At 64.5% G+C, this 27,659-nt stretch overlaps 1 protein-coding gene across 1 annotated transcript in view; it reads left to right on the top strand.

The window, feature by feature from the left end:
• The first annotated feature begins 222 nt into the window (after window positions 1-222).
• SND1 (staphylococcal nuclease and tudor domain containing 1) overlaps window positions 223-27,659 on the top strand; it is a 145,464-nt gene continuing 118,027 nt past the window's right edge. The window contains exons 1-10 of the mRNA XM_054188613.1: window positions 223-350; window positions 4,723-4,872; window positions 6,817-6,937; window positions 10,221-10,299; window positions 13,215-13,375; window positions 13,583-13,674; window positions 14,937-15,095; window positions 15,517-15,623; window positions 15,873-15,963; window positions 22,567-22,680. Coding sequence (XP_054044588.1) covers window positions 276-350; window positions 4,723-4,872; window positions 6,817-6,937; window positions 10,221-10,299; window positions 13,215-13,375; window positions 13,583-13,674; window positions 14,937-15,095; window positions 15,517-15,623; window positions 15,873-15,963; window positions 22,567-22,680 — 1,149 coding nt within the window. The 5' untranslated portion in view covers window positions 223-275. The remainder of the gene's footprint in view (window positions 351-4,722; window positions 4,873-6,816; window positions 6,938-10,220; window positions 10,300-13,214; window positions 13,376-13,582; window positions 13,675-14,936; window positions 15,096-15,516; window positions 15,624-15,872; window positions 15,964-22,566; window positions 22,681-27,659) is intronic.

The following is a 27,659-nucleotide window of genomic DNA, read 5'->3' as shown; positions in this document are numbered from 1 at the left end:
CGCGGGGCGGGGCCCTCCCGTGACGTCACCGCGGCCGGCGGCCTCTCCGGCCGGAGCGGCGGCGCCGCGCGTCGCCATTGGCCGAGGAGCGGCGGGGCGGGGCGGAGCCGGCGGCGGGGCCGGCCTCCCGTTGGCCGTTGGCCGGGCGGCGGGGCGGGGCCTCCGCGTCGCACCGCCCCTCGCCCCGCCCCGCCCCGCTGCTCCCTTCCGCGCTCCCGCCGGGCCCCGTCCGCTCCGTCCGCGCTCGCCCCGTCCGCTGCCCCCCCCGCCCCGCCATGGCCTCCGCGGCCGCCCCCGGGCAGGGCGGCTCCGCGCCGCCCCTCGCCGTCCAGCGCGGCATCGTCAAGATGGTAAGGGCTCCCCGCGGGGCCTCCCTCCGTTCCGCCCCGCCCGCCTCCTCGTGCGCCCGCCGGCCCGGCCCCGGGCCGCAGCACCCCCGATCCCCGTGACCGGGATCCCCCACCTCCTGCAGTTCCCGTTGGTAACCGGGACCACCCTCCGGTACCCGCCTTCCGTCCCGGTAACCGGGACCCCGCGTCCCATAGCCCCCTTCGGTACCCGGGACCTCCTTCCGGTACCCACCTTCCGTCCCGGTAACTAGGACCCCAACCTCCTCCCCCCGTTTCTGCCGCTAACCGGGATCCCCACATCCTGCAGCCCCCACCGGTTCCCTCCTTCGCTACCCGCCTCCCGTCCCGGTAGCCGGGACCCCATCTCCCTCAGCCCCCACAGTTACCCGGGACGCCCTTCCGGTACCCCCCTTCCGTCCCGGTAACGGGGACTCCAGCCTCTCGCAGCCCCCTCCGGTGACCGGGCCCCCCCTTTCACTCCCTGCCTCCCGTCCCGGTAACTGGGACCCCCATTCCCCCCGCCATGCTGTCCCCTCCGGTGCACCCTCCCCACCTGTAGCCTCACACTCCGTCCCCGGACCCCGCACTCCCGGTCCTGCCGTCCCTTCCCTGCCCATCCGGGGACCCCTCGCTGCACCCCAGGAATTCCCCCACCCGCCAGGAAGGGGGTACTGGAGGGGGCTGTACTCCGAGCCCCTCACCCTGTCCTGGGGCCGGGGGCCCGGCTGGCCCGGGGGCCATATGGCCCCGCCACCGCGGCTGCTGGGAAGGGGCAGGAACAGCTTTGGGGTCCCCCCAAGTGCTGGGGTGGCCCCGACGGGGCTGGTGGTCCCACTCTGCTGCTGGCCCTGAATCCCCCGCAGCCCCGAGGAAGCTCGGGGTTTCCTGGTGCCGTGAGCGAGGGACACCCGGTAGGGACACCATGGACTGGGACATCCCTCAGGGTGCTCCTCCTCTTCCCATCCTGGCGGTGTCCCCACGGGAAGGAGGGGTGGGATGGGGTCCCTGAGCCCCTCTGTGTGGCGTCCCCACGTGTGCCAGCAGCGGGGACCGCGAGGGCGAAGGTCAGGGGCCGGCAGCCGCCGCTGGGATCGAGTCCTGGCACCGTGTCCTGGTCCGTGTGTTCCCTCCCGGTCCCTCCCCGTTACCGGCTGTGTCCCACCGCTGGTGGGAGCTGGGCTGGTGGCACCCGACCACGCTGCCCACGTGTCTGCATTGAGCCGGGCTCATGTCCCAGCTCCCGTCTTCGGGCCCGTTGGCCACTAAAGGTGCCTTGAAGTGCCCAGCGCCTGCGTTGTCACCCCCGTTCCCCAAACACAGGGTTTTCTTGTGCCCAAATACAGCTTTTTTTCGAAGTTACAGGTGCCCTCCCCCCCCCCCCCCCCCCCCCCCCCCCCCCCCCCCCGCCCGGCCCCGTCCAGGCATCAGCTGTGGCTGCAAATCCCACCGCTGCCTTCCGAATGAGACCTTCGCTCGGGGTGTCACGTCACCCCTCTGCAGCGGTGGGGACAGGGCTGGTGACACTGGAGGTTTGGGGATGCTGGGGGCTTGGGGACGCTGCCTTCCCCCTGCCTTAGCTCGTCGGTGGCGCGGGGACCCCCTCCTGCTGCCTCCTGCCACCTCGTGCCCAACAAGTGACTTTTGGGATGCTCAGGAGAAACTCTGTCTGAGGGGATGTGCCCCCCCCCAGCGTGATTTCTGGGCAGGACGGCGGGTGTCTGCTGGCTGAGGGGTGGCAGTGCCCGACGGGCACTGGCTCCTGGGGACACCGTGCTGCCCCGTGCCCGGAGTGGGTTCTGAGGGGTTGCTGGCCGGGCACCCCAGCTGCTGCCCCGGGTGTGCCCCGTGGTCCCTCTTTCCAGGGCAGCCAGCCCCAAATCCCTGCTCGAAGGGGATCCCCGGAGCGGTGGGGGGGTCCCTGGATCTCCCCGGAACCTGCTCGGCTTCATGGTGGTGCTGCCGGGGTCAGCCTGAGCGGTGCTGGCCACGTGCTCCGCTGCGGTTCCCATCACAGCTTTTCAAATTTGAAGGTTTTGGGGAGTTTTTGCACCTTTTTTGCACGGTTTGCCCCGAAGTCGCAGTGGGACGGCAGAGTTTGGGAGCAGGGTGGGATGAAGAACGGGAACAGGGGGGCGATGTGGGTCGGGGCCGTGCAGCTGCTGACAGCCCCCCCCGGGCTGGAAGAGGCACCGGGAGCCCGGCTGGGGGTGGGTTGTGACGGCAGCCGGCTCCTTCCTTTTCGGGGGGCTGGGGGAGCACGCCCCGGGGAGGGATGGCTGGGCTCGGGACAGCCGGGCACGCTGGGGTCTGGCTCTGCTCTGGGGTGTCGGTGACTGCGCGCGGCACAGCGTGGCACAGCCATGGCCGGTGGCACAGTGGCCCCCGGCTTGGAGCTGTGCCGGGGCCCCGCGTTGGTGAGTCTCCAGGTAAACAGAGGTTGGTTTCCTTGCCCAGTTGGTTGGGACCCTGCCTTCCCTTCCCATTCCCACGGCGATTTTTAACCCTTCGTGCCCCGCAGTGTCCGCCCTGGATGCTGGCTGTGCTGGCAGGACCCCAGTGCCATCCCCTCCCGTGCTGGGGGGACGCCTCTGCCGCAGGAGCTGGGTCTGTCCGCCCCGTGTCCCTGTGCCGTGCCCTGGCCTTGGCGCGTCCATCACGCTCTCGGCTCATCCTGCCCTAAATACTGCTTTTCCAGGTGGATTTAAGCAGGGTTTAAGCCCGGCTTCCCCTGGCTGGAGCATGGGGCAGGGCTGTCAGGGTGGCTCGGCTAATGTTTCCCAACGAGGACGGGGCACGGCTTGGCTGGCAGATGGGAGCCGGGACTGCTTTGGCGGGGGGTGAAGCCTGGCTGGGACCCTCTCCCGGTCCCATCGCTGCCCGAGCCTGGCCAGAAGCTGCTGCCCATAAAGGTGCGTGTGGCTTCTTGACCTGGGAGTGATGGGCAAGTGGTGCGGCCACTCCGTGGGCAGGGACAGGGGCACGGGGGGGCTGGCTGCGTGCCCACCCTGCAGCACCATGTGCAGCCATGGAGCACGGAGCGGCTCCGCTAACGAACCTGTCCCCTTCCCGGGACCCAGGGTTTGTACTGGTAATTGGATAAAACAGTTACAGCATCCGACTTGTTTCCCCACGCCCTATAAATTAAAGATTAAGGTTAATTACAGTGATGAAACCTCTAAGTCCTTAAGTATTGAGCGCTGAGCCTTTGCCGGGGGATCGCTCTGTGTGTGGCTCAGGCTTAATTTGAAGCTCGATCCCGGTAGTTCGCATGGTTTGCCGGTCGCCGCCATGCAGGAGGTGACGGGGAGCAGCAGGCGTGATGCTGCAGTGCGACCAGACCCTTGGGATCGGTGCGGTGGGGCTTGTTTCGGTGCGAGCCGGCGTCCCTGGCTCTGGGCCGGGCTGGCTCCTGTGGCAGGGTGCGAGTCCTGTGGCTTTGGGATGTGCTGCGAGCATCCGTGGGGATTTCGGGTGGGCGGCAAGCCAGGGCACGTGCTGAAATCCAAGCCAGAGGTTTTCTGCGAGCGCTCCGGCAGCATCGATCCCGCGTGCAGGGAGCCAGCACTGATTAAAACGGGAACAGGGTGATCCCCGGCACGCTCGCTCGCTCTGCCTGGCCTGCAGCCCGGCTTGGCGGCTGGAGCTGGCCCTGTCGATGCCGGCAGGTGGGTGGCTCGAGGTCTCCTACGGGGACAGAGCCGTTGAGAAACCCGGGGGTTTTTGCAGGGTGGGATGACACTGGTTGCTGTCATTGAGCTGGGCGCAAGGAGCAAAAAGTCCAGGTTGGGTCTCTGGTTTTTTTGAGGATTCTCCCAGCGTTTTCCCCATATGGGTTTATTTGTCTGACTTCGACACAGTCACTTGGCTGAAGTTACAGGCCATGGGTGCAGGGTGCAGCCAGCCCATTGCTGCTGCCTACGAGCCCTTTGCTCCCAGTGGGTCAGATCCCCTGGGAACGGTTTTAGCATCACAGTAGGTAAAAGCGTCCGGGATCCTGATCTGCCACGTCCCTCGCGTTGTTACCCGTTGTGCTGGGATCACCCTGCGTTCAGTTGTGCCACACCCCGAAGGAGGGGATGGGACGTTTGACAGGCACCGCTGCGACGGTGCGGGCTGTGGCGCTTGGCTCTATCCCGCAGCTCCGGGCAGGAAACCTGGGGCAGCTCCTGACTCTGCCATGAGAAATTCTACCCTGTGGTGCCGAGTTTCCCATGCTCTGCCTGGGGCAGGATCCGTCCCTGAAAGCCTGTCTGTCCCCGCAGCATCACCTGCCTGCGCGCTCAGCTCCATCACCTCTCCCTCCTCACCCTCCCGGCTGCTCTCCTTTGCCGGGGCGACGAGGACCCCCTGTAACCCCTCTTCTTCCCTGCAGGTGCTGTCGGGATGTGCCATCATCGTCCGCGGGCAGCCCCGAGGCGGGCCGCCCCCCGAGCGCCAGATCAACCTCAGCAACATCCGTGCCGGCAACCTCGCCCGCCGGGCTGCCGCGGGCCAGCCGGACGCCAAGGACACCCCGGACGAGGTGAGTGCCTCCCGTGAGTGGTGCTGCGCAGCCCCCCTGCCTTGAGGGTCATGGGCTGAGCTGCACAGGGGGCTCCCAGGCTCCTCCCCCCGCCCCCCCATCTCCATTGCATGACCATTGCGAGAAGCATTACCCATTCCCCTGCCTGCCCCACTGCTGCTGTCCCGTGGGGCACAAGCAGCTCCCCCCTCACCAGTGCTACCTCCTGCCTGGCTCGGGGGCACGCAGGACGTTGCGGCTGCAGGACACAGGATGAAACAATCCCTTCAGTCCTCCTTTAAGAGATCCTTTCCCTGCTCCATGCCTCCAGTGTGGATTCTGGGGTGGAATTCTCCTGCTTCACCCCGCTGTGGTCACACACGTGGCCAGGATGGGGCAGGCATCATCTGCTAGTGAGGACCCGGCTGGGCAAGATCTGCGGGACCAGGGGAACCTGGTGGTGCCTCCAGGCTTGTCGTGGAGTAGTTTGGGTTAGAAGGGACCTTTAAAAGCCATCTAGTCCAACCCTCTGCCATGAGCATGGACATCTTCAACCAGCCCAGGCTGCTCCAAGCCCCGTCCAACCTGGCCTTGAACCCCTCCAGGGATGGGGCAGCCACAGCTTCTCTGGGCAACCTGGGCCAGGGGCTCACCGCCCCCACAGCAAAGGATTTCTTCCCAATATCTCATCCCAGTCTCCCTCTTCCAGTGGAAAACCCTTCCCCCTCGTCCCGTGGCTCCCCTCCCTGAGCCAGAGTCCCTCCCCAGCTTTCCTGGAGCCCCTTGAGGGACTGGCAGGGGCTGGAAGGTCTCCCCGGTGCCTTCTCTTCTCCAGGCTGAACCCCCCCAGCTCTCTCAGCCTGTCCCCACAGCAGAGGGGCTCCAGCCCTCCCAGCATCTCCGGGGCCTCCTCTGGCCCCGCTCCAACAGCTCCGTGTCTCTCCTGTGCCGAGGCCCCAGCGCTGGAGGCAGCACTGCAGGGGGGTCTCCCCGAGCGGAGCAGAGGGGCAGAATCCCCCCCTCGCCCTGCTGCCCACGCTGCTGGGGATGCAGCCCAGGCTGCGGGGGTGGGGGGGGTTCTGCGCTGCCAGCGCACATCTGCAGGGCTTTGCCTGCCCCAAGGCTGGGGGAACAGGAGGCAACGGGGGTGTTTCTTTGGCAGATTGGGTGCAGGCAGGGTGTCGGTGCCGGCAGAGGTTGGGAACGGCGGGGTTTGTGTCGGAGGGAGCCCAGCCCCGGCCACCCATCCTCCCAGCCCCGGGGGTGGCGCAGAGCGCTGGCAGCTAATTGCTCTCCCTGGGGAGTTTGTCTTCTAAACACTGCTTCAGCCTTTAAATGTCACTCTTTTAAAAAATTATGCCTGTCAGGTTTGCTAATTGTTTATGAGCACATCATGTTCTCTCCTCCGGACCGCGTTCCCCACCCACCCGCTGCGGTGGAGTGGGGCTGAGCTCGCCGGGGCTCCGGTGTGTTCCTGCCGCGGTGCAGGGAGGTGCTGGGGGGACGCGAGAACTCGCTCCTCCTAGCCAGGCACGGCCACCGTGGCCAGTCCCGCTCTGCTCCTTCACCACGGGCACCCATGCCGACTTGGGCAGGAGCTGGAGGAGCCCCCACCGCCTCCCTGGGAGCTGGGGCCGGTCCAGCCCCTGCATCGCCGCAGCTCCAGCCCTGCTCCCTCTGTCCCAGGAGCCTTCCCGGGTTCAGCTGGCTGGCTCCGTCTGTGCTCGGGGAGTATGATGCCGGCTGGAAAACCAACTTTGCTGGGGCCGGAGGGGGAGAGAGAGGGGTGTTCCTCCTGCGGAGTAACGGGGTCGGTTCCTCTGCGAGCTCGTGGGCTGCAAACAGCCTCCAGCGCGGTCCTGGGCTAACGCAGCACAGCTGGAGGAGAGCGTGAGTCCCCCGGGGTGGGGAGGCTCTGGGCTCCCCCAGCTGCGTTTGACCCATCGGCTCTTCTTTTCCCTCCAGCCCTGGGGGTTCCCGGCTCGTGAGTTCCTGCGGAAGAAGCTGATTGGGAAGGAGGTCTGCTTTACCGTGGAGTACAAGACCCCGCAGGGCCGGGAGTACGGGATGGTGTACCTGGGGAAAGGTGAGTGCTGAGGGGTCTGTCGGGCGCCCGAAGGGCTGGTGGGGACCGCGCGGCGCTCGCAGCTGGAGCGTGCAACCGGAGCGTGCGGTGCTCGCAAGCCGGAGCATGCAGTGCTCGTGGCCGGAGCGTGCAGCCGGAGCGTGCGGTACTTGCAGCCGGAGTGCGTGGTGCTCGTGAGCCACAGCTACTCTCTGAGAGGGTGGGTTGGGATGCGGTGTCGGTGGCAAAAGGATGCATGCCCTATTTTTTGGTGGAGCTCCAGCTTTTGGAGGGGAGCGATGCCCGGTCCGGCTCCCGGCTGGAGCACGGCCGCGCGCTCTAGAGCTGCAGGTGCTGGTTGATGCACCGCGGCGCACGGATGCAAGCCACGGCACTAGGAGAATTCCCGTAGCTTTTCCCTTGGCATCCTTTTTGTTGGTAAAAATCTTGTGCTCCTCTCTGGCTGATGGAAATAGCCCAAAAGGCTTCCCTGTGGCCCCTGAGGATGCCGTGGAGCGCCGGGAGCGAAGCCGCTCAGCCCGAGTGCTGTGTGATTCCTGCAGGACTCGTGCTCCCCGGCTCGGAGCAGCCTGGGGCAGGGTGGTCTTCTCGGCGCTGCCACGAATGGGTTTTACCTCCGGTTAGGTCCCCGCTCGCGGTGAGCATGACGCCAGACTGCACTCTGCTGGGTGCCGCGTCCCCTCTGCCCACAGCCCTGGTTCCAGCCGTGCTGGTGGATGAGTTTTGGGGCTCTCGCTCCTCACGGTTAGCTCTCAGCTGTCCGGTCTGGTGAGAGTAATGGTGAGAGAAAGTGGCTTAGAGGTGACCGCATCCCGCTGCTGCTCTGCTGGGCTTAGCTCCTGGTTGGAGTTCCCGTGCCCGTGGGTTTCAAGAAGGGGGATGAGATCTGCTGGATGTGGGTGGGCTCCTGGGAGGTGGGTGCTCACCAGGACCCAGCTTGTCCCCTGGTGCTGCCCGGCAGAGGGATGCACCGGCTTGGCACGGGGCAGGAGGTGCGCCGAGCGAGCTGTGCCCCTCTGTGCTCACTGGAGGGTCGCTGCGGAGCCAGGACGGCCCCACGACTGGGATATTTGGGATACGACCGGCATGTAGGTTGGGCTCGGCCAGAGCCCCCTGGCAGCCCCCTCTCGGGTGGGGAGCTCAGCGGGGTGACTCCTTGCGGCTGGGGGAATGGGGGAAGGACCCGACGCGTGCGAGGGGCTGGAACGGAGGTCAGGGGCTCCTGAGTTTTTGGTGTATGTCCCCTGGGGTAGCTCTGGGACAGACTGGGGGGTCGGATGCCCTCAGCCCCATCTCGCTGCAGACTCTGCTGCTTGCAGCTGGGCCATGCAGGGCTTGAGTGGAAAGGGTAAGCGGGTGCCGTGAGGCATCCTTGTCTCCCAAATACGTTCCCTGGCATCGCTGTGGCACTGGGAGCCTTTCCTGTGGTGGAAGCGGGAGGTTGGCTCGAGCAGCAGACGGCCGGGACTTGCTCACCGCTGCAGGCGGGGTTCGTCCCGAGGCAGCGCGGCACGAATGGAGCTGAGCGGGGTTTGCGCCGAGTCCCGGGGAGAAAGGAGGTGGCCTGCGATTTGGGGAGAGGCTCCCTCTGGCTCTGCGGCAGGAGCTGCCGGTGCCTCTGGCTGGGCAGGATGAGGATCGCCGGCCACCAGCTCTGCTGCACGGCCACGAAGCCCAGAAAGCCCAACTGGCTCCTGATTTCCCACTGCGGCAGATCAGCGGATGAGTTCGTGGCCGTGCAGCTCCCCGGGGAGGCTGGAACTCTCCTCGGAGGTTTTCGGGCTTGGCTGGATGTGGCCAGGGCCAGCGTGGCTCAGGCTGGACTATAGCCCTGCTTGGACCCCCTTTCCACCGGCACCTCGTCGCTGCTGTGGGGGTGACCCAGGGCTGGCTTCCCATGGCCGCTGCATCCCGGTGTGCTCCAGCCAGCATCTCCCGTGTCCCTGTGGGGGTCCCCATCCAGCGTGGGAACGTGAGACCCCCACAGTCCCCAGGCTGCGAGAAAGGGGAGAAGAGCCCTGCGTGCAGCCAGGATGACCCTGTCGCCCGAGACCGCCAATAACTGGGTATTGACGTTACTTCCATGCTCATTCCTGAGCTCCCAGTTTGCTGGGGGACCGGGAAGCCCTTTGGGATCGTGGAATCCCCTCCTTCAGGGATCGTGGTTTTGGAGAGCCGCTGCTCTCCGCTTTCCCACCCCGCGGGCCATCCTTCAGCAGGAATCATGGCAGGTCCCGACAGCGCAGTCAGCAACAAATAAACCTTGAAAGAGGTTTTGTTGTTCGGTGACACCGCGATCAGTGAATTGCTCCCTTTCAGTCATCTGCAGCCTTGTTGTCTGCCACGTTAAGGACTCTTATGCTGTGGCTCCCGCGTAGGTGTCGTCCTTATTGTTAAATCCCAGCCTGTCACACCGCGGAGGTGAGAAATGAAGCATAAAATGCTTCCTGATGAAGTTTGTCAAGGTTTAAATACTATTAATATGGAAACGCTGCGACAGCTTCCCTGGCAGGGATGCAGCAGCTGTCTGCGGCTCCGGGCTTTGCGGGGTTGGGGGCTTTGGGGGGCTGGGGGCTTGCCATCGCTCGCCGGTGGTGGCTGAGTGGGAGCGGAGGTGCTGAGGAATGGTGGGGGGTCCAGGCAGTGCCCTACACCCCCTCCTCAGCTGCTTGGGGCCGTGCAACCCCGCGCCCTCCATCCAACGTGGGCAGTGGGGGGTTTCTTCCCAAATCCTCCTGTTTATCCTCCGTCTCTGGCCCCGGATTCCCCCAGACTGTGGCGTTTGTCCCCCGCCTCCCCAGGGGCTCTGGCTCCCGGTAGCCCTGAACCCCCCGGTGTTTCTGCAGAGGAAGGATGCCTTGTGCAGCGGTGCCCGCTGCAGGTCATGCTGGCAGTGCAGCCTTCGTTGGAAATCCAGAGAGCCCCTTTGGTGCTGGGAGGGCATTGCCTGCCTCCCCTGGGTGCTGAGGATGTCCCCTTCCCACGGAGGTGGTCCTGGGTGACAGCACGCCTCGCAGCCCCATAGTGCATTGGAGCAAGGTGCCACCTTCCCACTTGCTTAGCCCTGGTCTGGGGGAAATTTTGTCTCCAGGAGAGCCCTGGGCTGCTCTGCTTGATGCACCGTGAAGGCCATGTGCTGCTGGGACACCGGGCTGGTGACAGGAACCTTTGGCTCCTGGATTGCTCCAGCATTTGTTGACTAAAATCATCTTGAGAGCATTTTCTGGGCCGTCCCCGGCACTGGCGGCTGGTCTCACTGACTCCTCTCCTCCTCTCTCCGCAGACACGAGCGGCGAGAACATTGCTGAGTCCCTGGTGGCCGAAGGGCTGGCCTCCCGCCGGGAAGGGATCCGAGCCAACAAGTACGTATGCGGCTGCATCCTGCGCTGCCCCGCTGAGCCCGTGCTGCGCGGCCGCGCCGACGCTCTGCGGTTATTTCCCCGGGCAGAGGGCCCGTCGGGTTCCTCGGCTTTGGCTGGGCACCCATCCCTGCACCAGGGCTCTCCGCGGCGCCCGGGTTTCGCAGGCATCGGTGTCGTGGTACACAGGACCCCTTGGCTTTAGGGTTGGGGTGTCGAGGGGCTGGGGAGAGGGGGCCAGGCATCTCCTTGCCCTGGATGCCGAAGCACCAGAGCTGTGGCCCCAGACTGCGCAGCAGAAAGTCTTCTGAAGCTCTTGGTGGCTGGAAAATAACGCCTGGCGTGGAGTCGAAGTGTTTTAATTCATGCTAGAGAGGTGATGTTGCGATGTTCCTGTCCCTTGTCCTGCGTCGGGGCGGCGTGGTGCCGTTGGAGCCGATGCCGATGTTTCACTCTGTCCCTGTTGTGTCCCGGAGCGAGGGATGGTATCCCCGCACGCAGCCCCAGACCCCGACAATCCTGTTCCAGGGGTGCGAATTGTTCCTGTGGCGCGGCTATAAATACCGGTCGGATGCTATTTCCATCCCCGCGCCTGCTGGGCTGGAAGCTGGGCTGGAAGCTTGCCCGTGTCGCTTCCTAAAACTGTTCCCGGCACACTTGGATGCATTCCACCCAGCGTTTTTGGTAGCGCAGCCTGTAAACAGGTACGTTGAGTAAACAGAGCGGGCATTGCCGAGGGCGTGGACGGGTTATTTTGTGCCCAGGCTTGTCTGTGCTGGAGCATCGAGTGCCGGTGGGTCCTGCTTACTGCCTGCCTTGGGGACACTTGTGACAGTCCCTGTCCCAAGCCCTTGGGGAGCATGCTCCCTGCCTGGTGCTGGTGGGATCTGGGTGCTGCTGGCAGAGTTCAATGGCTCTGTGTTGGCATGGTTGGGGACCGCCGCAGGGGGGTGATGCCTGGGCGAGGCACGAAAGCCGCTGTGCCTGCGCTGGAGGGGCTGCAGAAGCCACCAGCCTGCGGTGCTGCTGGGGCTGGGGGCGAGGAGTTGCTGGGAGAGCGGGTAGAGCCTGGCGATGACCGGCGGCGTTGGTAGGATGGATGGGGTTCGGCTGGAGTCGGCTCTTGCCACCCTGTCCTGGTTCTGCACCTCCTGCATGGAGGTGGAGCGAAGGAGGGAAGTCTCTGCTGCCAGTCCGCTGGGGTTCTTGCACTGACTTTGGAATCATCGAATTGTTGAGGTTGGAAAAGACCTTTAAGATCATCAAGTTCAACCGTTAACCCAGCACTGCCCAGTCACCACTGACCCACATCCCTCAGCACCGCGTCTGCCCGGCTCTGAAATCCCTCCAGGGACAGCGACTCCACCACTGCCCTGGGCAGCGTGGTCCAAGGCCTGACAACCCTTTCCATGAAGTCATTTTTCCCAATATCCATCCTAAACCTCCCCTGGCACAACTTGAGGCCGTTTCCTCTTGTCCCATGGCCTGTTCCTTGGGAGAAGAGCCCGACCCCCCCTGGCTACCCCCTCCTTTCAGGGATCTGTAGAGAGCGAGAAGGTCTCCCCTCAGCCTCCTCTTCTCCAGGCTGAACACCCCCAGCTCCCTCAGCCGCCCCTCACAAGACTCCTGCTCCAGACCCCTCACGCCAATCCCCGGGATGATGATGCAGGAGCAGGACGTGCAGCCCCCCGGGCTGGGCGATGCTGCTGCCACGAGCTCCATCACCGGTGTGAGGGGCTGGAGCAGCGCGATTCGCACAGGACTGAGCTTCCTGCAATTAAATATCTCCTGGAGCGCCTCGCTGCTCCACGTTTGCTCTCCTAATTCAAAGGGTGCGTTAATTAACGGGTGTGTGAGGTGACTCTCAGCCACTCACTTCTCAGCTGCTGGAGTCGGGTGCTTCTCTGGTGAATTCAGGATTCATCAGGTTGCAGCTTTTCCCCGAGCTGAAGAATCATAGAATCACAGAAGGGTTTGGGTGAGAAGGGACCTCTAAAGGCCACCCAGTGCCACCCCCTGCCCTGGGCAGGGACACCTCCCACCAGCCCAGGTTGCTCCAAGCCCTGTCCAACCTGGCCTTGAACCCCTCCAGGGATGGGGCAGCCACAGCTTCTCTGGGCACCCTGGCCCAGGGGCTCACCCCCCTCACAGCAAAGGATTTCTTCCCAATATCTCATCCCAGTCTCCCCTCTTCCAGTGGAAAACCCTTCCCCCTCGTCCCGTGGCTCCCCTCCCTGAGCCAGAGTCCCTCCCCAGCTTTCCTGGAGCCCCTTGAGGGACTGGAAGGGGCTGGAAGGTCTCCCCGGTGCCTTCTCTTCTCCAGGCTGGACCCCCCCAGCTCTCTCAGCCTGTGCTAAAACACGAATATTACCAAATTTGTGTATTGGGGTGGGCCAGCACCAGGCAGGGCTGGTGGCCGGTGCTGGGCAGGGGCTGCTGCTGTGCTCGGCCTTAGGCATCCTCCTGCTCATGTGGGACCGGGGACGGTCTGTGGTTCGGTTTGGCACCCGGTTTGCCATCCCTCCTCTCCCAAAATGTTCATTGCTGCTGCGGGACCCACAGGTAGCCATCTCCTGGGGCTTCCTTGCCATTGTGGTGCACAAAGCAGCCCCTGAAAGACTGGTATGGATTATCCTCATCGGTTTTTGTGGGGGGTATCCGGACATCCAGGGTGCTGCCTCTGTGCCGCCCTGCTGGAAGAACCTACTGTGATTTATGGTGCGCTGCTGTCAGCAGCACGGAGCATCGCTCAGCAGCTCACCCAGGCGGGGCCTTTTCTAGACGCGAGTGCTTGCATCATTAAAGCATCCAGAAAAGTGCCTGGAAGATGGATGTTCCCGGTGATAAAACATGCAGGAACCGTCAGCGTCCTGCCCGCCCGGGGCCTGGCCTCACCCCGTCTCCTCCTGTCCTTGCAGCCCCGAGCAGAGCAGGCTGGCGGAGCTGGAGGAACAAGCCAAGAGCGCCAAGAAAGGGATGTGGAGTGAGGGGTCGGGCTCCCACACCATCCGCGACCTCAAGTACACCATCGAGAACCCCCGGCACTTCGTGGACTCCATGCACCAGAAGCCAGTCAATGGTAAGCTGGCACCGACTCTGTCCCAGGGTGCTGGGGTCACCCCATCCTCTGCCGCCTGCCTGTCTGTGGGCTCAGGGGACGTCCATGCTGCTGGGGTGCCGTTCCCAGCACCCTCTCGCTGCAGAGGATGGAGGAGGGCCGGCTCCGGCTACGCAGCTCCCGCCGAGCCCCTCTGTAGCAAGACCAACCTCTCCTTTTGCTCCGCAGCCATCATAGAGCACGTCCGGGATGGCAGCGTGGTGAGAGCCCTCCTCCTCCCCGATTACTACCTGGTCACCGTCATGCTCTCGGGGATCAAGGTGAGACTCGGCCGCTGGCTCCAGCCCCGTCCAGCGGGCTCCGCACTCCTCTTTGCAGCGAGTTCCCTCTTGAATTCGCACCGTTGTTCCTTGTGCATCCTCCTCGGCACCTTTGGGCACCGGTGCAAGAGTGCAGGGCTTGCACCCGTTCCTGCTGGCCACCGGGCTCGTTGGGCGAGGGATGGAGGCAGGGCTACAGCTGCCTTCTTGCCTGCCGTGTCCTGGATGCACCCTTCAGTAACAGGCTGGTTGCAGCCTGTGGTTGCGTGCACGCCGGCACGGGGTGTCACCACGGGGATGGGTTTGGGTTAGGTGTGTACCAGCTCCATGCTGCCAGGCCGGGCAGCAGCCCCAGCTCCGGGCTGTCGGATGCCCTGCAAGGGTCCCCTGGTCACTGGGCGAGTGGTTGTCCCTGCTGGGCTGGCATCGGGGTGGCTGCTGGTGTGTGGATCACCTGGGTCCACGCCACCCAGCTCAGGAGGAGGGTCCACACCACACCAGCTTGGCCATGCAGCATGGCAGGAGGGTCCACACCACACCAGTTTGGCCACCCAGCGTGGCAGGAGGCTGACGTGGAGGGTGGTTCCTGGACTGGGGGCTCCTGGGGCCCTGCCTGACACCCCAGTTGTGCTGGGGAGCCCCTGCCTCGGCTCCCTCACATGGTGCCCTTGCTTTTCCCTTGCCCGTCTGACCCGGGGTGGAGGCACCCTAGGCAGGATCACGCTGGGAGTTGATCTCTGTACCCCAGTTTGCTCCCAGCAGCGTGTGCTGGGACAGATGAAGGGCTGTGTCAGTGCAAAATGGCACGAAAGCGTCGGTACAGGCAGCCCCCAGCCCGTCTCCCAGAAGCTGCAGCCAGAGCACGGGGCTGCGTGCAGCTTGGGAATCACAGAATCACAGGATGGTTTGGGTTGAAGGGACCTTAAAGGCCATCGAATCCCACCCCTGCCCTGGGCAGGGACACCTCCAACCAGCCCAGGTTGCTCCAAGCCCCGTCCAACCTGGCCTTGAACCCCTCCAGGGATGGGGCAGCCACAGCTTCTCTGGGCAACCTGGCCCAGGGGCTCACCCCCCTCACAGCAAAGGATTTCTTCCCGATATCTCATCCCAATCTCCTCCTCCCAGTATTGAACAGTACTGGTCCCAATACAGACCCCTGAGGAGGGACAGGGGGTCACCCTTCCTCCCCAGGGAGGTTTCCCACCCCCTGGCCGAGGCTGGAGGTGCCAGCCCCTGCCCTGACCGTCCCCCCTCTGCCGCAGTGTCCCACGTTCAAGCGGGAGGCAGACGCCCCCGAAGTCCCCGAGCCGTTTGCGGCCGAAGCCAAGTTCTTCACGGAGTCGCGGCTGCTGCAGAGGGATGTGCAGATCGTCCTGGAGAGCTGCCACAACCAGAACATCCTGGGCACCATCCTGCACCCGGCAAGTGGGGCTGGGTGGGAGAAGGGTGGGAGAAGGTCCCGGTGGGCGGTTGGGCAGCTCCTCGTCCTCTGCTGGAGATGCTAAAGGTGGCTGCAGGGACCAGGTGCCTCCGGTGGGGGCTCAGGGCAACTGGAAGTTGCGTGCTCTTTACTGGTGGATGTGGGAGACCATGGTCCATGTGAGCAGCTCCCAAGAGGAGCAGAGCCGCATGGGAGTCGCAGGGGTGGCCTCTGAGAGCCCTGGGGGTGCTGTGGCCAGGCCTTGCTGGGCTCTTTGGGGACCGGTGACATCCAAGGGGCTGAGCAGGGCGGGTGAGGTCCCCCCTCGCAGCGGGGCAGGGGCTGGGGGAGGCAGCGAGGGCGCAGGGGTGGGTGTGGGTGCCATTGTCCCCCGTGGCTGAGCCGGTGCCCCGTCCCCGCAGAACGGGAACATCACCGAGCTCTTGCTGAAGGAGGGCTTTGCCCGCTGCGTGGACTGGTCCATCGCCGTCTACACTCGCGGCGCCGACAAGCTGCGCGCGGCCGAGAGGTGAGTCCGGCGCTGGGGTGGGCACGCTCCCAGCTGCCCCCGTGGGGGGCCTGGGGTGACTCCAGCCCCCTCTCCCCATCCACCTGTGGGTACCTGCTGTGTTCTCCCGGCTGGGAGGTGGATGCCATCTCTCCTGCACCAGCCCCGCTGCCTCTGGCCTTTGCTGGGCAATTTAACGTATGGCACGTCTGTCCCTGCCTGGGCATCACGCCTGTCCCTGTCCCATCCCACCCCCCTCCCCGCCGGCAGGTTCGCCAAAGAACGCAAACTGAGGATCTGGAGGGACTACGTGGCCCCCACGGCCAACCTGGATCAGAAGGACAAGCAGTTTGTAGCCAAGGTGGGTGGCTGGCGGAGCAGGGGACGGGGCAGGCGGGGTCTGGCTGGGGGGGTGGCAGGGTGCCCGGGTGCCCTTGCTGGCCGCTACGTGTGCTTGGATAAATCCCAGAGGGTTTTTCCTTGGCTATGTCCCCATCACGGAGCAAGGTTCATGACCGCCCAGGTGCATGCCGGGATCTTGGGCAGGCCTGGGGTGGGAAGAGGTGAAAGAGGGGAGGGGAAGGGTCCGCGGTGGGTGGGGAAGGGCTGGTGGGTGTCACTGCGGCTGGCAGGGACGCTCTCACCCTGCCTGCCTGCTCCAGGGCGGTTCAGGCTCCGCGGCTTTCCTTCCTTTCCCTGCCTGCCTTCCCAGCATGGTGTCCAGCCCCATGGCAGCCCCTGCCCCGATCCCGGGGGGCTGCTGGTGTGGAGCTGTGGGGCAGAGCCCGTGACCAGCGCCTTCCTGCAGCGGCTGGCCCACTCTGGAGCCTCACTAGCCCCACGCAGCTCAGGGGGTGCCCCACCGCAGTGGGGCAGGCGTGGGGCTGCCCCTGCCCTGGGTGGTGGTGGGTGTCTTGGATGTCCCCGTCCCCCGGGATGGGCAGGGGGGTACGGGCAGCGCTCGGGGAGGGGGGAGCACCCCGCTAGATGGTGCTGCCGCCTCGCCCGGCGCAGCAGCCGCTCCGCTTCTGCTGCAAAGCCTGGGAAATGTGCAGCAGCCGCATTTCTTGGAAAGTCAGCTTAACCCCTGCGCTGCCCCCGCCCGCATCCTGCCCCACGGCATCCTTCCAGCTGCTCCATCCCTGCTGCGCAGGGAGGCAGGGATGTGCCCCGGCATCTCTGCTGGCCGGCATGGGAGCGAGGGGGCTGCTCCTGGGGGGCTGCTCCTTCCTTCCCTTGCTCCTTCCTTCCCTTGCTCCTTCCTTCCCTTGCTCCTTCCCTGCTCTTCCCTTGCTCCTTCCCTGCTCTTCCCTTGCTCCTTCCCTGCTCTTCCCTTGCTCCTTCCCTGCTCTTTCCTTGCTCCTTCCCTGCTCTTTCCTTGCTCTTTGCCTGATCTTCCCCGCTCCTTCCATGCTCTTTGCCTGATCTTCCCCGCTCCTTCCATGCTCTTTCCCAGCTCCTTCCCTCTCCCTCCCCACTCTTTCCTTGCTTCTTCCCCACTTCTCTCTCTTGTCCTGCTCTTTCCTTGCTCTTTCCTTGCTCTTTCCTTGCTCTTTCCTTGCTCTTTCCCTGCCTGCCTCTGGGGCTGCCGGCTGTGGGGCAAACCGGGCTCGGGGCAGAGCGTGCCCGGCTGGGTGAGCTCTGGTGATGCCGGGCAGGGCAAAGCCGGCTTAATTAACTCATCCGTGCGGTGCTGTCACCGGGGTCTGCGCGGCAGTTCCCGTCCTGTGGGACAAGGCTGGGGAGGTGCTGGTTAGATGGGGCTGGTCGTAGCGGTGGTCCCCAAAAAAACTCCCCGCCAGCTTCCCCCGGCGCTGAAAGCTTCACTGGGCTTTTCCCCTTCGAGCGGCGTCTGAACGTGGCCCGAATGCCAAGCCCAGGGGGTCTCCGCGGAGGTTGTCCCCGGGGAGAAAGGACCACGTTTGGTCCCTACCCAAGGTGCTGCGATCCTGGTGAGGAAACGCTGCCCGGGCACATGCCGCCGTGGGCGCGGGGGTGGCCGTGCCAAGGCGCTGGCTCGCTCGGAAGCGCCATCCTGCCGCTGGCAGAAGCTGCTGCCGGAGCCCGCGCCAGGAGCCGGCACGGGGGCCGTTAGTCATGCTTTGCTCAGCAGCTTGCGGAGGGCTGGCGGAGGGGGCGGGTGGACGCTCCTGGCATTTCCAAGGCGCCCGTCATTTTGTTGAATAGCTCGCACGCAGGCTGGGGCGCTGGCGGGGAGCTGCGGCAGGCAGGTCTCTCGTGCCCACACCCCCCGGTGAGGCACCAAAAAGTGGCTGCGATGGGTTTGGGGCTCAGCGGCATCTCCAGCCCTTGTGCCGAGCGTTGCCGTGGGGCAGCCGTCCCTCCGGGAGCGGTGGGAGTCCACCCCCGGCGCCGTGGGGCGGAGGGGAACCCCGATGTGTGCGGGCTGAATCCCACATAGGGTCCCGGTTCTGGGCACAGCCCCTCGCTCTGCCGGGGTCCCCCCCGAGTCTGGGGGCACTCGGCCCCCCGTCTCGCTGCATCCCGGGGGCCGCTCTGGCACAGTTTGGCTGCCCTGGGTCTGCGGTAAGAGCCCCGGAACGCGGTGAGCACCGCGACGCCGTCCCGCTTCCTGGGGAGGAGAGGCACAATTTCTGCGCTTTGGGTTAAAACCTGCTCTTTATGCGGGCCCGTGCAAATCAGCATTTAGGGAGCCGTCAGCCTGAACCGCCGCCCCCCGGCACTGTCGTTTTTGCAGTGTCAATTTTTGGTCTTTTTCCTTCCCTGGGAATTACAAGTGACAGGGAAAATCAGGACAAATGCCTCGGAGCACCGGAGCTGAACCTAGAGCTGGGCACGTGCTCGTTCGCCCCGGGGGGGGGGGGGGGCCGTCCCGGAGCCCCCATCCCTTCTCCCAGCGCCCTGTGGAGGGGTCTGAGCACCCGCAGGCAGCGATCGCTCTGGCGCCGAAGCCGCCTCCGTGCTCGGCACAACGCCGAGGTGCTCGTTTGCAGCGGCAGAGCTGACGTCGGAGCTGCCAGGCTGGGGGGGGAAGAAGGCAAGGCTGGGGGGAGGAGGAGGAGGAGGAGGAGGAAGATCCCAACCTGTCTTTGCACCGTTGAGCAACCGCGGCAAATGGGCTAATTTTGGCTCCTGCTGCCGCGGCGGTGCCGGCAACAGTCAGCTGCCCGGTGCTTTGGGTTGGTTTTGGGGGACAAATTAAGGCTTGGCCTCGATCGCGGGTTTGATGCCCGTGAGTGGCAAGAAGAAAAGCGGTGGGATAAAAATGTGAAGAGGCTGGAGGCTTTCTCCCAAATTCCCTGCGTCAGCTCGTCTTACAGCACCCAGGAATTTGGGGCAGCGCTGCTTAGAGCTGAATACATTACGCTGAAAGCTCTCCCCTGCCAAAAGCTGTTTATAATACAGCTTTGTGCGCGGGGCTCGGGGCGGAGGGGGGGGCCGTGCCAGGTTCTGTCATCCCATCTCCCCGCAGCGGGGCAGGGTGAGCCCCCTCGGGGCCGGGGTTGGGGGGGGAGCAGCGGATGAGAGCAGCCGCTCGCCCGGAGCGCGCTGGGCTCCGTGGGCAGCCCCGCGGCCGCATCCAGCCTGGGCCGCGCATCGCCTGCTGCCGGGCTCCAGCGCTTTGCAGGCTGGAGGAGGCGGTTGGGGATGAGCTGTGCCTGTGTGTCTTTTTTTTTTTTTTTTTCCTTTTTTCCTCTTTTTTTTTTTTTTTTTTTTTTTTTTTTTCTTCCCCCCCCTCCCTCCCCTTTGCAAAACGCTTGGAGCCTTCATCGCGGCCAAATCGTCTCCGATCTCGGAGGGAGCTGCCAAAAGCAGCCCGGGAGCTGCTCTCCTGCCGAGCTCAGCGCCAGACCCTGCCGCAGCCCCTCAAAAAGCAGTTTTCTCTTGGTGGGGCGGGGGGGGGGGGGGGGCAGCACCAGCCCCTCTCTCCCTGCTGGGCACCATCTCCCGAAGTGCCACCATCCCTGTCCCACAAGGTCAGGGTGCAGGCGGTCGCTCCCGGCTTTGGGGATGCATCCCTGTCCCCGATCCCTCTCCTAGGAGAGCTAACGAGCTGCCCTCGTTAGCGCCGGGCAGGGAGCGCAGCAGGCAGGGGCAGGCTGCCCTGGGGAGCCGGGGGAATTGTCCCCGCGCTCCCCAGGCACGGGGGTCCGCAGCCCCGTGAGCACCCAGGGATGCTGCAGGGGCGAAGCCAGCGCCGGGGGTGAGCGAAGGGTGGAAAATGGGAAACCTTGTTGGCATCGACGCTGGCAGCGAGAAAAACTTCTCGCCTGGAAAAATACGGAGGCACCGCTCTGCCCTTCTCGCCCCGGGGGGGTGGTGATGGGGCTCGGGGGGTTGCTGGTGGGTCACTGGGGCCCATCTGCCCGCAGGGGCGTGGAATCATAGAACCGTAGAATTGTCTGGGTCGGAGGGGACGTTTCCGAGCGGTGAGTGGCATCACCCAGCCCTCCCCTCCCGACACCCGGCTGGAGGAGCCCGGGCGGGGGGTGAAGGCTGCGTGCCGGGGAAGTGGCGCTGGAGCATTCAGGCTCTGCAAGAAGCAGCTGCAGAGATATTAAAAAAAAAAAAAAAAAAATTATAAAAAAAAAATCCTTTCAATCCCTTTATCAAAGCGCCTTTCGGAGGCAGGTGAAGCCGCAATAAATATTGGATAAAGGAAGCTGGCCGCAGCAAGCCGAGAAATTGTTAGCAGGAGAAATGGCACGGCCTCTCAGGCGGGGCCGAGTCCCCCGTTTTGCTGCTGCTGTCACCTCTTTCACCGCGTGCCCCGCTGCTGCCCGTGGGGAGGGGGCTGCAAAGCATCTGCTGCTGCTTCCACGCACGGGGCGATGCTGCCGAGCCGGGGCTGCGGATGCCCAAGGAGGGGTGGTCACCCAGGGGTCACCCTCGGCTCCCGCTGCCACCCTGCCCTGTCCTGCCTGGGATGGGCAACCCCTGGGTGCCCCCTCCCCGGGTACCACGTCCTGCAGCATCCCGTGTCCCCGCGCAGACCCATGGCAGCCGGGACAGCCTGCAGCGAGTTCATCCCTGCCAGGAAGGGGATGCGGAAGGTCGGAGGGGTTTGGCGATGTCCCCCGCGCTCGTATCCCGGGCCGTGCCGGGAGCTGGCGGCTGCCTGCAGGCAGGAGCGTGCCCTGCCACCGCCTCCCGCCGGAGAACAAATGCGATCTGACCGCCGCTCCGGCAGCTCCGCCGTGCTGGCTGTGTAACGTAGCGCAGGATTTGCCCCCGGACCTGACCCGCAGCTCCCCTGGCTGCGGCGTCTCATCTTCACGTCGTGCTTTTCCCCAGCCCGTCTGCGGGAGGGAAGGGGTGGATGCCCAGCGCGCTGCTGGGGTCCCATCCTGACCCCTCCGGCGGTAGGGATGCCCTGAAGCATGAGATTTGATTACTCCATTTAGCATGCAAACGGTGTTGGGCTCGGTTCTGCCTATGAAAAACAAAGGTTCTGGGTCCCTGGAGGATCCGAGTCCGTGGGTAGGGACGTCCCCCGGGGAGGTTTGCTGTGCCGAGAGGAGCCCTGGCCGTCCTCGGTGTCTGCTTTAATTTTAATTCCAATAATCCTGTTATCCCTTTGGCTAAGTGCGTTTTGAGGGACTTGATGTGCTTGCTGGGGCAAAAAGTGCTGCAAGGGGGGGACAAGTCTGTGCCCTCGTCCCTCCGCTTCCCCCCCCCCCCGAGCTCTGGCTCAGCTCTGGGTGGGGGGTGGCGGGGGGCTGCGCTCCCCGGGCTGCTTGGGGATGGGCAACGACGGGAAACTTTTGAACTGGGGGGACTGGGTTTGTGCTGGGAGCGAGCAGGGGAAGGTCCGTGCTGTGCCAGCGGGAATTCCCGGGTGCCTTGTCCTGTTCTGCTCCGTCCGGGCTGGAGAGCGGAGATGGATGAAAACTGAGAAGATGAAACCAGCATGGCCCGAGCCCCGCTGTCTTCCTGCCTGCACACCCTGCCTGCACACCCCTGCCTGCACACCCCTGCCTGCACACCCCTGCCTGCACAGCCCTGCTCGCACAGCCCTGCCTGCACATCCCTGCCTGCACACCCTGCCCGCACAGCCCTGCCTGCATATCCCTGCCTGCATATCCCTGCCTGTACACCCTGCCTGTACACCCTGCCTGCATATCCCTGCCTGTACACCCTGCCTGTACACCCTGCCTGCACAGCCCTGCTCGCACAGCCCTGCCTGCATATCCCTGCCTGCATATCCCTGTCTGCACACCCTGCCTGTACACCCCTGCCCGCACAGCCCTGCCTGTACACCCCTGCCCACACTGCCTTGCCTGCACCCCCCTGCCTGCACCCCCTTGCCTGCACCCCCTGCCTGCACATCCCTGCCTGTACACCCCTGCCCGCACTGCCCTGCCTGCACGGCCCTGCCTGCACATCCCTGCCTGTACACCCCTGCCCGCACATTTGTGCCTGCACACCCCTGCCCTCACACCCCTGCCTGCCTTTACCGCCAGTTTTTCTAATTAATTTGCTGCCCGAGTGCGTGGAGAGCCACGAGCCGGGCCAGGCGGTTGTACACTCGTGGGGTGGCAGAGTCTCCGCCGCGGGCTGTGCTCGCTCCCTCCTCCACGTGCGCCCGGCCGTCGCCCGCTATCGCTGCCTGGCGTCCGGTCCCCTCTCCGGTCTTGATTGTGGGGGGAAAAGGGGGGCTGAGCCCTGGCGCAGGATGGCAGGGAGCCGGCGACGTGCTGGTGTGTTGTGGCATCGCCGGGTGGTGACCCTGCGGGGCTCTGATGAGCGCTGAGCTCCTCAGGCTCGGGGAGCAGGATGGTGCCAGCAAGCCGCGTTCGCTCCAGTGACCCACCGGCCACCTGGGATGGGGCTGGGGACACTCGCTCTGTGCCGTCAGCCGGGGACCAGAGCCGGGGTGGGTCGGGGTGCGTGCCAGAGCCCGGGTGGCGTCGCAGCGGTGCCCGGCTGCGGGCCTGGTGCTGAGGGCATGGTGTTCACCTCGGCCTCTCTCCCTCCCCAGGTGATGCAGGTGCTGAACGCGGACGCCATCGTGGTGAAGCTGAACTCTGGGGACCACAAAACCATTCATCTCTCCAGCATCCGACCCCCCCGGCTGGAGGGGGACAGCACGCAGGTGACCGTGGGGACGCGTGGCGGGGAGGTGACCCTGGGGGGCGGGGGGATGGGGAGGGTGCTCTGCTCCACTCCCCAGCGCTGCAGCATCTCTGCTGGGCAGCGATTGCTGGCGTCCGTCACCGTCCCTGGATGGGGTCCCCTCCCCGTGAGGCTCCTCTTCTATTTGGCCTGAGCCCCTTCTGCTGAGTTTCTTGCCGGCGGAGCCCCGTTTTGTGGGGTGCAGGATGGGGAGGGTTTGAGCGTGCACTCTGATGGCTGCAGGGACACCGATGCCTCCCTCCTCCCCTGCCTCAGTTTCCCCCTCGGTATCGCGAGCGCCGTTGCGTCTCTCTGCTCCGGGGAGGTGGGAGAGCCGCGTTTCCAGGGCGTGGGGCTGTGGAGGATGTGCCGGGGGACGCGCTGGCCGGGGGGTGACCTGTCCCTGCGGACTTGTGCCCCTCGGTGGGTGGGCACACGGGCGGCGGGGTCTGGCTGCTCGCCATCCTCGTGAGCTTTGCCAGCTCTGCCCTCCCCTTGCCCTGCGCTGGGGGGAGCAGCAGGGGGCTGCAGGGCTGCCGGAGGTGATGCGAAGCGTGCGAAACCCTTCGGTTTTCCCTTTTTCTCCCCGCTGTGCCGTTCAGCGAGGTGCTCCGCCGCCCCGAGCATCTCTCCCCTCCGCCGTGGGGCTGGCTGGGGTCGGGGAGCGCTTCCCTCCCTCCTCCTCCGGCTCAGAGGGATGCTGGGGGCTGACTCGCGGAGACCTGCAGTGTCGGGATTTGATGGAGAAATCCCGGCGACTGAAGTCTTTGGAAAACGCCGCATTGTTCGTGCACGGTTTGCTCTCCGCTGCGCTTGGTTTGAGCATCCTGCAAGCCCGGCGTGCCCTGGACCTCGAGCCCAGCACTCGGCAGTGACATGAAAGCGCCCAAAATAAGCTCTGCCGCGTGGCTGCAGGTCACACGCCGCGTCCCCTTCACCTCCCATCAAAGCGCCGGGAGCCGGGGGGGGGGCCGCTTTAATCCCCGTGCCCCCCTCTCAGTGCCGGTACCTGCCGGCACGGCTATGGGCACAGGAGCTGGGCACTGCCCGGCTTTGCCTGGTGGCAACTAATCTAAAACTACCCAAAAGCTCCCTGGGGCAGGGATTTATCTGCTGCTGCTTTTTATTTTTCATTTATTTTATTTTTTCCGCCTGCAATGGTTGATGGAGAGCTGCCGAGACCCCCGTTTCCTAAGGGAATCCTCCTCATCCATCGCCTCTCGAGATGCCGAGGAGCGCTGCTGCCGGCAAGCGAGCCCGGGGGGGGGCTTTCCATCCAGGAGCAGCAAGCCAGCCTTCCCCCAGGATTACGCGACAACTGCCTTTTCCAGGGCTGTTTTTTCCCCAGACGCCCCGGCGAGTGCCGGCACCGCGTGCCACGGCCACCCCCCTCCCCGAGCTGCCGGTGGGCGCGCAGGGGCAGAGAGCCCAGGGCTGCCGCGGGAACGGCGATTTGGACATTCCTCCCTCCTAGGATGCCGCCTTGTTTTGTACACACTGAATTATGAATAACTTCCCAGATTAGCCTCTTCCTCCCGCTGTTTCTCTGGCGTCAGCACCGGGTGGCTGGGGGCCGCCGCGAGCCCAGCAGCACGTTGGCATGGTGGGGAGCGGCTGCCAAGCAGCCACCGGTGCCGGCGGGGGTCAACTTGCCCCCTCGTGCACCACCGGCACCGTGCGGCGCTGCCGGGAGGAGTGCGGGTTCTTCACGGTCTCCAAGGAGACTGCGGAAAGGCGGCTGGCCCCCGCCCCCGGTGCCGCGCTGCCGGCTCCCCTGGCAAAATCCTTCGCTTGCTTCAGCGCTGCGGCCCCGGCGTGCAGGCGGGTTGCCTTCTCCTGCCTGCTGCGAGCCACTGGGCTCACTGCCAGCCCCACCGCCATCCACAGTGGCACCCGGGGCTGGAGAGGGCTGGAGCCCCTCTGCTGGGGGGACAGGCTGAGAGAGCTGGGGGGGTTCAGCCTGGAGAAGAGAAGGCGCCAGGGAGACCTTCCAGCCCCTTCCAGTCCCTAAAGGGGCTCCAGGAAAGCTGGGGAGGGACTCTGGAGCAGGGAGGGGAGCCACGGGACGAGGGGGAAGGGTTTTACACTGGAAGAGGGAGATTGGGATGAGATATTGGGAAGAAATCCTTTGCTGTGAGGGGGGTGAGCCCCTGGGCCAGGGTGCCCAGAGAAGCTGTGGCTGCCCCATCCCTGGAGGGGTTCAAGGCCAGGTTGGACGGGGCTTGGAGCAACGTGGGCTGGTGGGAGGTGTCCCTGCCCAGGGCAGGGGGTGGCACTGGGTGGCCTTTAAGGTCCCTTCCAACTCCAACCGTTCCATGATTCTATGATTCCTGCCCTTGCAAAGGCAGACCCTGAGGTCAAGGCTCTCTCTTTCTATATATATATCTGGGGTTGATGTTGGGCTGTTCTTGGAAGGTTGTACCCAAGAGGTGCTGTGTGTGGGTCTGGCAGCTCCGTGGCCGCAGGCTGCTGTGCCGTGGTGGGGACCAGACACGTACCCACCGTAGCAGGTAGCATGTCGTTAGTGCGGCTCCGCTGGGGAGATCCATCTCCATCCCGCCGAGCGCAAATTGGTCCCACGGCACCTGGTCGAGTAGATGGGAAATGACAAACCGAAAATTCAGCGTAATAAAATCCTACAGCCTTTCATCTCCCGCCTTCATCACCCGGCGCGAGATGAATCCTGAGAGCAGGAGCTGATAGCGTTTAATATGTCTATCGCTCGTGTCTGTCGAGGAACATAACGTATTCAGATGAAGATGTATCTCCTGTTCCCGCTCAGGGGCTGGGTCTGCAGGTGCGGTGCCGGTGCTGGGTTGCGGTGGGGATGGCTGGAGCCCCTCACCGGGATGGCTGGAGCCCCTCATTGGGGTGGCCCCCTTGTTTTGGAGCAGCATCTCCAGAGCGGGAGAGTTCACGGTGATCCTTCCCCAGGCTACGTCCCGCCACCGCCATGGCCGGACTGGAGGCTGAGCCGTAGCACCGCGCTCACTGCAGCCAGTGCTGCGCTCGCCTCGGGTGAAATTGCCCGGTCCTCGTCTGGCCGGGCTGGAGCCAGGGCCAGTTTCTGCCGCGTTTAATCCCGCAGCCTTGAGGCTGGAGCGGGTTTGGCAGCAGGACCTCGTTTCACAGCTGTGCTCCACATCTGGGGCTCGAAGCATGGGGGGCTCCAGTCTTTGGCGTGGAGCCCTTCCCCATCCCAGCTGGTGATGCCCATCGCTCCGCTGTCCTGCTCCGCTCATCCCTCCTACCCCGCGGTGGGGTTTGTGGTCCGTCCCTCTACTTCCACGGTGGGATTTGTGGTCTGTCCATCCATGGGGGGTGTTTCCACGGAGCAGGAGGAGAGCAAACCCCAGGGAGGAGGGGTGGCTGCCAGGGCCTCCGACCTGCCGTGATTCTGGCTTGGGGACCGGCACTTTCCTGCGTCTCGGTGTCACCACCCTTCCCGGCATTCGGGAGGTTTCAGCTTTGCTTTTTTAATCAGAAGTTCACTCCCTCGGACAGCTAAATTACAGAATCTCGTTAGCGGCTCCGTGCTCTAGCAAGCTATATTTGCCCAATTGCTGCAACGGCAGTACAAATCTGCTCCAATCCCCCAATTTATCTAAATTGATATCTTAATTGGTAATACTCTTGGAGTGGGGGAGTCGAACACATGGACCTTGATTCAATGAGGAAAAAAAAAAGGGAAAAAAACCATCCTGCTGGTGGTGGGTTGGGGTTTTTTTTGAAGTCTGAAAGTGGGGCAGCGTCTGCCCTGGCCGGAGCGGGGCCGGGGGGGGATGCGGTCGCTGACGGGGGGCTCAGGGCTTTGGGAGGTGGCAAGGGCACCGGGAATGGAGATGTCCCAGGTCCCCGCTCCTTTCCTGGCTGTGCCACTGCTCTGGGACTCGACGGTCCCTGCTCCTGCCTGCGCGTCAGGGATAAGGTTGACATCGGTGGTGGGGGATTTTTTCAAGGATTGTCTTGATCGCCCCGGGGCACCTTCCAGCCGTATTTTCCGAGGACACAAAGCCAAGGCTGTCTGGTTTTACTTCTTTATCCTGGACGCTGGCTCACGCCTCTCCACTTGTCCCACACCGACGCCCGCGGGGGGATGCTCGGGGGGGCTCTCGGCCACCTTTGGGTGCCCTGGCGGGGTGCAGGGTGGTGGCTCTCCAGAGGAGCAGGAACCCGGTGCTGCACCCGCTGCCGGGGCTTGCCGTCTGCCAGCGCACTGCCGGAGCGACGGCAAACCTCGCGTCTGCTGGGAGCGCGATTGGCACGGCAGCAGCTAATTGCAAAGCTGACACGAGCGTCAGGGCTGTCACCGCACCGGGCAAACTTGGGAGAGCAGGCGCTGCCGCAAACAGCACGCGGTGAAAAGCTGGAAAGGCGGGGAAGCTGGAAATGGCTTCAGAAAAAAAAGAAAAAACAGATGGATTTGGGCTTGGATGGTTTTTTTCCCCTCCTCCAAATGGGCTTGTGCGCGGGTTCCTTGGCTTTCTGATACGTTCCCAAAGGCAGGGAGCTGCTGGCTCCTGTTGGGCTGCCAGCAGATGAGGGATAAACCAGCCCCCGCGCTCGGCAGCCTCCGGAGAGCGGGAGCTGGCACCCGCGCGGGGTCCTTGTTCCCAGGTGGTGGGGACGCTTGTGGCCAGGGATCCGTGGCGCTGGGGCTGGGGGGAGGACGAGCCCGCAGCCCTCAGGCTTCGCCCGCCGGGTGGTCTCAGCATCCTCAGCATCTCTGCTCGGCGAGGATGCGGGGTCTCATGGGGTACCACTCGTGGTGCCACTTCCCCTCTGGTCTCGTGGGGTGGGTGATGCTGGGCAAAAGGTATAGAATCGTAGAATCGCCCGGGTTGGAAGGGACCTTTCAGATCATCGAGTCCAACCATCAACCCAACACTGACAGAAACCATCACTAACCTGTATCTTTAAGCGCTACGTCTACTCGGCTTTTCAATCCCTCCAGGGATG

The sequence above is a fragment of the Rissa tridactyla genome, chromosome 1 (assembly GCF_028500815.1).
Source record: "Rissa tridactyla isolate bRisTri1 chromosome 1, bRisTri1.patW.cur.20221130, whole genome shotgun sequence".
Classification (NCBI taxonomy): Eukaryota; Metazoa; Chordata; class Aves; order Charadriiformes; family Laridae; genus Rissa; species Rissa tridactyla.
The sequence above is the reverse complement of the archived record's forward strand: the minus strand, read 5'-3'. Positions and strand labels throughout refer to the sequence as shown.